The following is a 13,347-nucleotide window of genomic DNA, read 5'->3' on the forward strand; positions in this document are numbered from 1 at the left end:
GAAAGAAGCTCTGCATCTCCTCAGGAAAGTCCTGGAGTTTCTCCTCAGAAGAACGGCCTTGAAGAGGACTCCATGAAATCTGCTGAGTAAATGCAGTGGAATCTGAGTAATTGTGATTTAATTAGGCCTGCCTAGGTGTGTTTGGGTGATAACTGGTTTTATAGAGGAGAGCATGTGAGGTCAGTGGGCTCAAAATGGACTGATGTCTAATTTATGTGTGGTGTTGAATTGTGAGTCTTCGTATGTGGTGGTGTCTAAAAGGTCTACAGCTTTAAAGCTAGACTTGAATGTGATGGATGGGTTGTGTGTTCAGTGTGTGCAGTGAGTGAAATGTTTAAAATCTTTCTCTGAGTGAGTCCAGACCTCCAGATGTCATCCAGGTATCTGAAGTAGAACATGGTTTTTTAATGCATTTCCTGAATCCTCTGTTTCCCATTGTTCCATGAAGATGTTTGCATATGTGGGTTCAAACTTCTTCCCCATGTTAGTGCCCTTGATCTGGAGGAAAAAATGATTCCCCTAATTGATTTGTAAAAGTTGGAGTAGCTCCTTATCTGTTCTTCTACAGATAAGGAGGAAATATCTATAGAAAATATTTTCAATGGACTTAATGCCCTCAGATATATCAATATTAGTATTGATAGAATCTTCTGGTGAACAGAAGAAATTTGTCCAGTTAGGGTCAAGCATATAGGAAGAAAACCAGAAAATGAGTTTTCTCACTTAAAGTAACTCAAACAGTATAAGTGGAAGTGATCTGTGGGAGGGGCCCCACATGCCCACCGAGTTTGGTGGGCGTAGCTTGTTCCCTTGATGTAGCTACCATTGATTCCCATTCATTTGAACAATTTCTCACTCAAAATATCTCAAAAATTATTTTATGGATTCTGTCTTTTATCTGCTTACACACACACTGCTGCTTACATAACCATATCACATAAGACTGACAATCACACATAAACTGAAACTGAATAATTAGAGATGGAACAGAATGAGAATAAAAACAGAACTTGCTCTACAATCTGCTTCACTTACTGTCACCCATAAGGTGAGCTATGTGACACTCAGTGCTGGACGGTGAACGTCTCTCTGTTTCTGTTCCGTTTCTATGACTTGCATGGTTTGTAACATTTGATCATTTTTGGCATTAAAGCCCATTTTATACGTAACCAAATCTCATTATTTCTCAAGCAAATTATGCTGAGGGGTGCTGGTCAGGTCCTGAAACTGTTAAACGGACCTGGGTGGTGCACAGAAGGGAAAATTGGTGATGTACAAAAAGAAGTGCTCATTTGACCAAACTTGATTCGTATTCTCCCTCCAACCCTCTGCAGGTCCCCGCCATGTTTGGTGGTCCTAGCCCATTCCTTTCATGTAGCTGCCATAGACTCCCGTTCATTTTTCGACCTAGTCAAAGTCTGGCTAGGAACGTCTTATCGAGCTGGGACTTAACCCTAACTTCAGTGGCCTCTTACCTCAACCAGGTTTCAATACATTTTGATTTGTTTTTTAGCTCAATTTTTAAAATAAATCAGCTGAGCTTTAAAACCTCGTCTGAGTTTCTGTTGAATGAAGGAGTTTTGCCTCAATGCTGCTCGGCTCACCAGGAATTGGCCTTAAAAGTAAATATGTTTAAACAGATTTTCTCTCCTTTTACTTTTTAAGGAGTAAAAAGGAACAGATGAACTCATGTTCATTCATGTTTATTGGAATAAACATGAGTTCATTCCAATAAACTCATGTTATTGGAATGAACTCGGCTCAGCTTTAAAAAGTCATCTCAGTGATAACTGTTGGATGATGGAGTTTTATCTTAATGCTTCTCTGAAGGGGCTTGAATTTGGTTTTAAAAGTCTGATATTTTAACCTAGTTTTATTTTGTTTCATTTGTCTTCAAACTCTGTTTTGAAGACAGAAATCACAGCTCTGCTTCTGATTTCATTGTTGAGCTCCTGCTAGGTGCCAGAAATGTGTATTATCACGGTTCTGAACATCAGAAATGGACCTTAAAAGAACCCAGAATGCATTGCATGGTGGGGCTTCATATTTTAGCTTCTAGTTCAGCTGTTTTTGCTGCAACCCCTAACAAACCATATACTGTTTTCATCCAAATTAACTCCTCTATCAAACTACTGTAGATGGCTTAGAATGAATTTGGAAATTTGTAGAAAATCAGCACCATGAGTCAGAATGGGGTGTTTATTGTTGAACTGCTGCCTGCTGCAAGCTTCAACACAAAAAAAAACAAACAAAAAAAAAAAAACCCAACAAACTCCTGCTGGCTGCTTTGGGTAAGGATCCTTACTTGTTAATGTGGTCATGAACTTAAAACTGAGCATTCTAGAGGTCTTGCGGTGTATGATGGCACTAGAATGGCTCTTTGGTCTCATTTCAGGGATGATGGTTTGAACCCCAGCAATAGTGATGGTGAGATGAAGCCTCATGAGGCATTGAACCACTTGAGCCAACTGGTTCGAGAAAGGGTTCATTTCTTGAAGCTTCATGTGCACACGAAACCACCTACTGGCCAGGTGTATAATCACAGCCAGCTGTATCTTAACACGTGTGATGCATTGAATTTTTGTCTATTATGGCTCTTGGGAATGACTTCACAAAAGGTGTAGGACGAAATCATTTGTCTACATAAATTATGTATACACATATGTGTATAATAAAATATTGTTTGAATGTATCCTCTGTGTGTAATTATTCCCAAAATAGTAGTGTCATGTGATATGGCATGTTGTGTAATAAAGTTTTTCTGTGACTCTAGAAAAATGGCATGGGCTTAATCAGGCAGAGGACAGTGAAAGTGCTTGTGGAACTAGGGAGGAGGTAGTGAATAGGCTAATGCTTGTGTAACTTGGATGATTTCATGCATTTTTATTAAGAAACAACAATTTCTCCACAGTTTTTGGTTTCAAACGATTTCTCTTTTTTGACACTACATGGATGAGGTGTTATTATTGTACCCCAACTCCTTGGAGCACAATAAACACCTCACCTTTACAGAAAATAAGAAACGGTGAAAAATACAGTTCCTCATAAGCAAACCTAATGCATCTGCAAATGTTCAGCTCACCTTACCTTGTTAGGGCTTATCAAATCAAAATGTTCCCACATAGGGGAAATCCTCCTCTTTCTCGCCGGCTCCATCCTACTCCTATCCTGTCCTCGCGCTCCTAAATCTCCTATCTATCTATCTATCTATCTATCTATCTATCTATCTATCTATCTATCTATCTATCTATCTATCTATCTATCTATCTATCTATCTATCTATCTATCTATCTATCTATCTATCTATCTATCTATCTATCTTTCTCCTAAACTCTCCAAACACCGAACTAACTGTCTCAAACTAAATAACCACTATCAAAACTCTATCCACTCTCTCAACTGACTGCAACTCGCCTACAACAACCCACATTTTGAATGCAGCCTGTGGGGTTTCTAAAGCTGTCAAACCCCGCGCCAACATCTGAGCCACTTCCCGAAGCAGTCACGTGGTACAGCCAGGCAGCGAGGCTTCGGACGTCATCGTTTTCGGCTCCTCCCCTAAATGAAGCAAGCTTCGATACGCGCTTTACGGAAACGCCCCCTCCATTACTCGACACACGCCTCGAAGCCTCGGCACATCACTACTGCTAATGCTCATCCTCCTGGTTGGCGTTATGGCACCATACCAATCTGGTGCAGAACTGCTGGTGCGCAGTTCACTTTGGCTAGCTTGACAAAGGTGAGTCAGCGCCCCACCAAGCAGACTCCCAGTACTCAACACAGACCAGACCAGCAGAGAATCAACAGAGAACTCTTCTGCTTCCTGGGCATCAAAGTAAATTGCATTGTTGCTGTTCTAAACAGTTAATTTCAAACATTTAGTTTAGTTTAATCTACTTCAAACTATTTTCCCCTTATGGGATCATGCTTACACTTATGTGTAAACAGCTTTGTAACAATTGCAATCTGCCTGTAAGCAGAGCACCTTGCAAATAAAACAGCACTCACATTTTTTCTGACGTGCTTTTACTCAGCACCACATTGCATTCTTCAAGTTTGCTGCCTTTGGCATATGGGTATTAGCCCTTTCATGGACTGAGACATGGCGCAATCCTTGACTGGGTGATTTTTCCATTGCAGTAAAATGTCTGGGTCAAATCCCACTCTGAAAAGTCAGTTAGCAAGCTAAACCAAGACCATTTTGGCAGCTTCCATGCAGAAAAGCATGATGCTCTTCTTTGTGTGTCACACATTGGTCTTTGCAGTACAACAGCCAGCTATTGGCTATAGCAAGATCCTTAATTAGTACCCTCAATTTCCATTTTTTGCCACTTGTGTGGTAGCAACTCATAAAGTCAATTACACCCATCTTGGAGTTGTATATATGGACAATACTGGGTTGTGAGATGGTCACTTATTTCAGTTTGACGTCTTTGTGAGGTGTCTTCTTGCAGGGTTAGGTAATTATGCAAGTAGTGGCACGCTAACCCTGTGCCACTACTTTTTTTTTTTTTTTTTTTTTTTACCAGAATACTGTTTGGATCAGATGCTTCCATGGGAACTTTGGGTTCTGCAATCATCCATTTTGGCTGTCCCCTGTAATGTTTTCTAGTCTACAACTAACATGTGGCAGTTAAATGACCTCATGTGGATGCCAGGTGATAGGTGGTTATGTTCCACATGGCCCCTTAAATTACAGTTCTAAAATGTGAGCTCATGGTTGTAAGACAATTGGAGTATAGGTTCATACAACTTTTCTTAAAGTTAATATCTTGTAGTTTTAACATGTGTGCACATTTAAACCCTTCAATGCAGAACAAATAAATGTATTTTACTATTTTTTAAGGAATAGTACTGCTGTGCAAAACCTAGCCTTAAGGTTTAAAGTTTAAACCTTAAGGTTTAAACTCGCACAGGGCTGTGGACATTTATATTTCCGAGTGCCCCTGAAGTTACCACACCTCCATCAGCACCCGGAGACTACCTCAACTTCTTTTCTTCCTGTAGGAAAGACTCCTTCGTGTGCCACTCTAACGGAGAGTGAAGGACCTTCTTGAGACCCAGAAACAAAGTAAGAAGTCACCATGAAGCTGGCTACAATTCGCAGTGTCTGCTGTAGCGTCCGAGTGCGTGCTTCCCGTTCAGGAAGCAGATTCAGCGGCATGTCGCGTGGATGTCTCCCGGTTGGGACGACAAACAGCCGGTTAACCCTTCGGACTGCTAGCACCGTTACTAGCAGCGGGACGAGCCCCACTTTAACGGCAAACTTCGGGAAACGGCTCAAACAGGATGACTGGTCTGAATGCAGCATATTAGTGGGGTAAGAAACTTTGTGTATTAAACGTTTATATTTCAATTCAGTATATTTTGACTTGATTTATTTTAGAAAGTGTAACTTTTATGCTGTAGTTCGAAAAACGGCTCTGGTTTGGCTAACTGCCAGTTTCCCACGTGCACCCAGATGATTAGAGAGGCTGTGGCCAGATGATGCAATCAAACTCTGTTGTTGCTAAACATGCAATTTATACAGCAAACACGGTCAAAATTATTGGAAGAAATTAATGAATAGATGGATGATTGAGGGAAGATAATTTATTACCAGTTAAGATGATATGCTGTAAACTCAGGGTAGTTTGTTTACAAAGTTCTGTTTTAAATATGGGATTTCAACTGACGTAATGTTGGTTTTCTACTTTTACTTTTTGTGACTTTTTTAAAAGAGAGAATATTGCACCAACAGTTTGAGATAGAGTTGATAAAGTTTATGTTTACATTTCTGAGCAAAATGTAGGTCAGTGTTACTGTAGAGACCCCTCCCACTCAGTTACCAGAGATAATCGATTCTTTAGTCCCAATACAGACATTTAATTTGGCACACAAACTAACAAAATCTGTTCAATTTCAAATTGATCGTGGTAATCCAGTTGGTGTGTATATATATATATTGATTGATTGATTGATCTATATGCATTTAGAAAATGTAAAGGAGGAAAAAAGAAGACACTGAAACAATTCGAGCAAAAGTTTGCTCAGTAACAAAACAAACTGATAAAATATTTCTGGTGGAACAGTACAATAAATTGAATCGTAATCTTCATCACAATTCTTGGACAGTACTTCATTACCCAGTTCACAGTATATTTCAGTTCTACGGGTGTCTGCTTGGGGCTTTTAAAATCTGCTTGGTTTTCACTATGGTAAAGCTGTGTGCCTTAATGCTTATTTACAGGGAAGTAGTTCAGAATACCAAGGAGGCAATTGCAACACTGCAAAGAAGAAATCCTGACATCCAGCCCCTGTTAGTCATTTTACAGGTAATGTATGGCAGGATGTATGTCTCGCCGTTCCGATGATCATATAGACAAAATATAAACTCCAGCAATAGCCTTCTAACTTTAATTGACCAAACCTTTTCGACATGACTTGATTTTTCTTAATGTGCCTTTGACCTCAGTATCTTTTTATTGACACTGTTGGATTGCTGTACAATCTGATTGATCTCTGTGTTTTAATCATGATTTTATTTTCATCTTGAAGGCTGGTGAAAATGGCAACATGTTGGAAATCAATAAGAAAATAGCTGGCAAGGTGGTCTTCCCTTTTTTCTTTTTTTTTTTTTACTCTATTGTGTGAATATTTATTTACTCAGTGGCTGAAATATCTGTGTCTGTCTCTTCACAGATTGGCTTGAATGTCACTCAGATTTGTTTGGCAAAGAAGTGCAGTGAAGATGAAGTAAGTAAAACTGACTCAGGGGTTGGATTCTTTGTAAGCAAGTTTGTACATGATTTGGCAGTCTTCTGTTGGGTGTGATCATGGTTACTTACATTTCAGTGATTTAGTCAATACTTTAAATTTTATGCTTTTAATGTAATTATTTATTCATTCATGATGTAATTGTTAGCCTAACTGCTTGATATATTGTTGGTGAACCTGCTCAAAAGCTACTTTGGCTCAGCTGGGTCTTTCCTCCTTATTCATTCAGAAGCAATGGATATTTCTGGGAATTGCTCAGTTGTTTATTTAATAGTAGGTGATTTATAGGTCCTGGTGCTCCGTTTCACTACTTTCACACATCTTTGCCATTTTTGTCTCTCTTTGTTTGCATGTAGATAATAGAAGAGTTGCTGAAGCTTAACGATGACCCCAAGGTGCATGGAGTCTTTCTCCACCTCCCCACATCTTCCCTCACTAGTCGAGTGCTCAACGCACTTAAACCAGAGAAAGATGTTGATTGGTAAGATCTTGTGAGAGTATTTTGTCTGACAGACGAATATTATTTCATAAGTGGTAAATGGTGTTGAGCTGTAGCAACATGTAATAAGTTGCCATAAAAGGGCCTGTGATGTGTACCCACAAGTCAAAAGTAAGCCACTGGTCATGTCTTGTTCTGTCTAAAATATTGTGCGTGTCACATTTGATCCAAATCAAGAAGGCCTGCAAAATATTAAGACAAATTGTACATACAGCACGTGTCTTCCTAAAATAAGGGAATGGGAACATTAGCAAGGTACGCTATATAATAACCACAAATTGAACGGGACTGGTTTAAAATCATGAAAGTTTAGATCCTTTTACTTAAAAGGCCTTAAAAGTTATGCTCATTGCTTTTATTCTATCGGTATAATGAGCAAAGTTAACTTCTTTTCTTTGAAAGCAGAGCATTTGAACTTTTAGTAGACTGTATTTGATATTTTACCAAAGCTTCAGAAATATGGAAATTCCTTTTTTGTCTATCAAATGCTGTCCAACCATAGAAAGTGTTGTCATAGTTTTATTTAGTGAAATATGATGAACTTCAAAGTAGTTGCATAAAAAACAACAATAAATTTTTCTAAACTTTTTTTGTTTTGTTCTTTTTTTCTTCTTGCAACATAGCATTTCCAATTTGAATATAGGCCGCCTGGTGAGAGGAGACATGAGCAAAGGTTTTGTACCACCGATAGCAAGTGCTGTTTTGGATCTGTTGGGAAAACATGGTGAGTTTCTGCCAAGACGAGCTCTGTGTCGTTTATTGCAAGAACACTAGAGCATCCCTGTAAACGCAAAAGGGCTGTGATGATGTATATATTTTTTCTCTCAATGTTTGTCTTAATATACCTTTTCTTTGTTTGGCAGATAAAAGTTACCTCACTGTGACATAAAAATAACCTTTTGTATTTCCATCCAAACAGGACTTGGCATGTTTATAGTTTCTATGGCAAAAAATGTCAAGTGAAATTTTAACCAAAGTTCTGTTGCTTCATCTTCTGTCCATTAGTTTAGTAAATACACAAATACAGTAGTTGTACCATCAGATCAATTAGTAATGGAGGATGATGTCTTATACACTGTGTCTTGGTTAGTAATTTTTGAATACAACAAAAAAAGAGAGAACATTGTTGTTGTTTAAGATATACATGTATATTTTTTATTGAAATATGTTTCTCACCAGAGGTGTCCCCATGCACCAACACAGTTGTTGCTGATGAAACAGGATGTAGTCCTCTGTGTTTGACATGGACTGATCATCAGTGTTGCATGTTAATAATTTGCTTGTTCATGATGTTATTGCCTGCATGTGTGTTTATGCTTTTTGCTGTATTTGAAATAAAATATTCCAGAACAAACATTTTGCTTATTTAAACATGATGTCTGAGTAAACACTTTGTTACTCATTTTGACTAATTTAGAGTTGTGTAGAAGCAGAAGCATTAGAAAATGTGTATTATTATTGTTTTACACAATATTTTCATTTAATTGAATGCTTTTCAGTCTTCTATTTTTTATAATGAATGGATTTATAATTTTTTCTGAAATATTAGGAGAATTGTAAAGAAGGCTGGTTAGTTTATTGAACAGGGGATTCACATTCCAACATGTTGTAAATGTTTTTGCAGATGCTTCTTTGAAAGGAAAATCAGTGTTGCTGGTAGGAGAACAAGGACCACTCAGGTTGGCCCTACAGTGCCTGATTGAAAGAAGTGGGATGACAGTTCAAACAAATCATTGGAACTCAAAGAGCTTGAAGACACAGGTTTGTTGAGTCGCATTTTACCTTTTTTTGATACCATTCTGCTATTCTAGTAAGTGACCACAAGGAGGCACTATTGGCTTCATAAAGTGTGATCCTAACTAAACTGATTTTTTCCAGCTTATATTGATGTGTGTTTTTGTTCACCTGTAATTTATGTCTGAGTTGCAAAACAAAGTTCTTAGTTATGTGTTTTCCCTTCTTTCTTCATCAGGTAATTCAGGCTGATGCTGTGTTTCTTTTAAATGTGGGAAACATGGACATCCCGCCATCCTGGGCTCGACCAGAGACGGTCATCATTCACTGCGAGTCAGCCTCGGAGCCAGGTATGACTGATTACATTCTACATGCTTCCATCTGAGCAGCAAGTTAACTAGACAAAGCATTTCTTTCCTCTTTTAAAAGATTAGTTTATTTACAAAGCACAATCAAGATATATGATGTACAAAATAATATTTGAAATACAGGATGGAAACAAATCAGAAAGACCTAATCTATTCTCTGGCAAATTGGGAGCCAGCAAAGAAAAACAAATTCTGTTATTTGCTCTAATTTGCATGTGCGACAAATGGCTGCTTGTTAGGTATGATAGTAAGTGCATCGCAGTAATAAAGTGAATAGAAATAAATGCATGAATAATTTACTTAAATACTCACTCTGACAACGCTTGTGTTAACTGAGCAATCTACTTTAACTGGGAAAACCTTTTTGCTGAATATATTTTTATTTTTTGTGGAAACTGTGTCCATAATGAAGTTTCATCGTAGATGCGTCAGATCTTTCTGGGGCACATAGACGTCCATAGATTTAATCATTTCAATACTTTTTTTCCTTTTTGTATGTATATTAGTACAAGTACATTTCTGCTTGTTTTGCATAATATGAAATCCAGATGACAACCTCATTGACTTGCCCTCAACATCTGGATTAGCATATCTCACAGCTGCCTACAGAGCACAGGTCTGTTCTGTTCTTTTTACCTCTCTTTTACTATTATGTGCCTCAGACAACGATCTAATACTTTTAAAAACATGAATTTCCATGTATTTATTTTTCCCTATTAGAACGTGACACATGGCTGCTGTCGGTGGCTCCAGGAGCAGCAGTACAGACCCTGGGATCTGTACAGCCATAAACTTCATCCATTAAACCCTGTTCCAACGTATGGACTTCCAAATATTAACACATGAAATTAGGACTTGCCATACATAACTGTTTTCTGTGACTTTTTTATCGTACATGTGCACAACAGACATTCTTAGACTGTGCTTTTAAAATGAATCTGTCATATTGTCATGGTATTCAAACAAAAAATTCCTCATCTTCTGTTTTAGTGACATTGAGATCTCCAGGGCTCAGACACCAAAACCTGTTGCTCAGCTGGCTGAGGAAATTGGTTTGATGCCAGAGGAGCTAGAAGCTTATGGGAGGAACAAAGCTAAGGTCCAACTCTCCCTCTTGGACCGCCTCCACTCACAGCCTGATGGCAAATATGTTCTGGTTGCTGGGTGAGTGTCATCGCATAAATGAATATTGAATTTCCTATAAAGAGTATTTTGGAGTTCAGACACAACTTGAGAAGCATAAACCACAATCTGAAGACAAAGATAAAAAAAACCCATTATAAAATCTCCTTTTGTTTGTCTATTTAGTATAACACCAACTCCATTTGGTGAAGGTAAAACCACAGTGACTGTAGGTCTGGTTCAGGCTTTGTTTGCCCACCTCAAGCTCAACTCCTTTGCCTGCCTTCGACAGCCTTCTCAAGGACCAACCTTTGGAATTAAAGGTTAGGATTAATAGGTGTTGGATGCATCCTCTCTGGATTTTTTTTTTTTACTAAATTAAGAAGGTAAACATTGGTTGTTTATAGAAATAGCCATTCCAAAAACAAATTTTGTATTTGAAATGATAATGCTTGTGATAAGGGTTGCGGTTGTTTTTACTAAATGCATTAAAGCATGGAAAGCCAGAGATCTGGAGATGATCTTAAACATCGGGATTAATGAAACTTCGGTTTATGCATTTTTGGGTGGAGTAGTTCATTTATAGTTCAACACTCACCAGTTGTCCCGTTGTCTTTCTTTAACTGTTCTACCTCTGCTTTATGCATAGGGGGAGCTGCAGGAGGAGGTTATGCCCAGGTCATCCCTATGGAGGAGGTAAGACGTATTGACGGGCAGAACTAGAGAAGGCTTTAAAGATCTGAGATATGCAGAGACAAGGCATTAAAAAAATAGTTATCCACACATTTCTGTAAAGCTGTGACTATATGCTTTACACAAAGAGGGAGAAGAGTAGTAGAGGGGGGTATAAGGGTTGATGAGGAGTAGAGTTGAAAAGCTCCAGACTTTTCTTTCTACAACAAGCCAGCTTTCTTTTTTCAGTCTCTAATTTCACTTCCATAAGAAATAACTTATTATTAGACCTGAAGAATCAGTTTTCATGTTGACTTTGAATGACTGGAGATCAGCTTATCAGAAACTTAAAATTCTGTTTTTCTAACATTACCATTTTTGTTATTACTAACAAGCTTTGCAATCCAGTCCTTCACAAAATGTCTTTTTTTTCCACCCATAAAACACCTTGAACTCCTCCATCAGTTCAACCTCCATTTGACTGGTGACATCCATGCCATCACAGCAGCTAACAACCTGCTGGCGGCAGCCATTGATGCCAGGATGCTCCATGAGGCAACGCAGTCTAACAAGGTGACTGTAAATTAAGGACAAATGCGTAATTTTCTTAGTATTTGGTTTATTAAGAAAATAAGTAAATCTAACATTTTCAGCTTAAAATTTGTTCAAAATGTATTTGTATTTAAAAAAAACAAACCATTTTTTTTCTCATGTAGTCCCTGTTCAATAGATTGGTTCCTTCTGTATATGGAGTTAGAAAATTCTCTCCCATCCAGATCTCCAGGCTTCGGGTAAGTCTAAATACTGCAATATGCAAAGTTCTTGAGAGCATAATATAATTGATGGGTGATTGCTTTCTCCACTATGGGTGCTCAGTTTACCTTTTAAAATACATTCTATTCATATATTTAAGTTATTTCTGTTAAGTTATATATATACAGTACAGACCAAAGGTTTGGACACATTTTCTCATTGAATTCAATGAGAAGGTGTGTCCAAACTTTTGGTCTGTACTGTGTGTGTGTGTATATATATATATATATATATACTAGAATAATCATTCTTACTGCACATTTTGTAATCTGGCAGTAAAATCCTCAGATTTTTATAATCCTGTTTGCATTTTTTATATTTCCAAAACATCAGAGATAATCGGACGGCTGTATTTTCTTGAGTCCAGTGACAAACCTAAATGTTGCATTTACCCAATACTTTTTTCTTTCAAAATACATAGAGAGGAATCCAAAATCTGTATTTATTTATTTTTTGTTCTCCTCTCCATTTCAGCGTCTTGATATCAATAAAACTGATCCTGCCTCTCTTACACCAGAAGAAATCAGTAGCTTTGTGCGCCTTGATCTTGACCCTTCACAAATTACCTGGCAAAGAGGTATTTCTACAACTACAAGTTCCCTTGCTCACCGTAGTTGGTTGCAGCAAACTCTAAGACATACTGTAGAGTTGTTTCTTAAATCTGAAAAATACTTGAGCTTAACCTTTTACTTGCTTCTAGCTATTATTTCAAACATTTGAAATTTTATGTACAACATTCTGCAGCAAAATGTTCAAATTATGCATTCATTCATCAGATTTGATCATTTATAAGCCAACATTTATTATTGTTTACTCTGTTCATACTAGCTGCAGAAAACTCTGCTCACTCATTTGTAACTAAAAAAAAACAAACATACATGGGCAAATCTAAATGATTTGTAAATGTTCTCCAGTAATGCATTTATTTGGATAAAGAGACATGGGCTGCATTAAAAAAAGAAACCTTGCCAGACTAAACTCAAAATGGTACTGGCTGGTCTCAGGCCACAGGTGGGGATTGCTTGGCATTGCTTCAAAGGGACAAACAGCAGAGTTAAAACAGCATGACTTGGACTGGGACTTATTCTGAAGCATTATAAAGTCCGTACAAATACGCTACCATTAGGGAGAAACATCCGAGCATTGATCAGTCCCTGGTTAACGCACCTTAAAATCCTAAATGGTCCTCATTGTGTTGCATCCTGAAGTTATTTCGTGTTAAATTAATGCTACACGTGTAATCAATCATATTTCTATACCAGAGTGAGGTGAGGATTGCTGTTGGGGCGCTACGTTACCTACAGCAATGTTGGTTTAAATTTGTCAATGACACAAAGCAGCTGGGCACTGCTATGACTGATGTAGTATTTATCCCAGTGGCTG

General features: G+C 37.9%; 1 protein-coding gene across 1 annotated transcript in view; it reads left to right on the forward strand.

The window, feature by feature from the left end:
- Window positions 1-4,950: 4,950 nt before the first annotated feature.
- Window positions 4,951-13,347, forward strand: part of mthfd1l (methylenetetrahydrofolate dehydrogenase (NADP+ dependent) 1 like) — a 28,317-nt gene continuing 19,920 nt past the window's right edge. Inside the window, exons 1-16 of the mRNA XM_032584858.1 lie at window positions 4,951-5,320; window positions 6,230-6,314; window positions 6,538-6,588; window positions 6,682-6,735; window positions 7,113-7,237; window positions 7,879-7,979; window positions 8,880-9,016; window positions 9,228-9,339; window positions 9,906-9,973; window positions 10,078-10,175; window positions 10,348-10,521; window positions 10,666-10,802; window positions 11,129-11,175; window positions 11,617-11,724; window positions 11,868-11,942; window positions 12,439-12,541. Of these exons, the coding sequence (XP_032440749.1) occupies window positions 5,085-5,320; window positions 6,230-6,314; window positions 6,538-6,588; window positions 6,682-6,735; window positions 7,113-7,237; window positions 7,879-7,979; window positions 8,880-9,016; window positions 9,228-9,339; window positions 9,906-9,973; window positions 10,078-10,175; window positions 10,348-10,521; window positions 10,666-10,802; window positions 11,129-11,175; window positions 11,617-11,724; window positions 11,868-11,942; window positions 12,439-12,541 (1,711 nt within the window). The 5' untranslated portion in view covers window positions 4,951-5,084. The remainder of the gene's footprint in view (window positions 5,321-6,229; window positions 6,315-6,537; window positions 6,589-6,681; window positions 6,736-7,112; window positions 7,238-7,878; window positions 7,980-8,879; window positions 9,017-9,227; window positions 9,340-9,905; window positions 9,974-10,077; window positions 10,176-10,347; window positions 10,522-10,665; window positions 10,803-11,128; window positions 11,176-11,616; window positions 11,725-11,867; window positions 11,943-12,438; window positions 12,542-13,347) is intronic.

The sequence above is a fragment of the Xiphophorus hellerii genome, chromosome 15, assembly GCF_003331165.1.
Source record: "Xiphophorus hellerii strain 12219 chromosome 15, Xiphophorus_hellerii-4.1, whole genome shotgun sequence".
NCBI classification, from domain to species: Eukaryota; Metazoa; Chordata; class Actinopteri; order Cyprinodontiformes; family Poeciliidae; genus Xiphophorus; species Xiphophorus hellerii.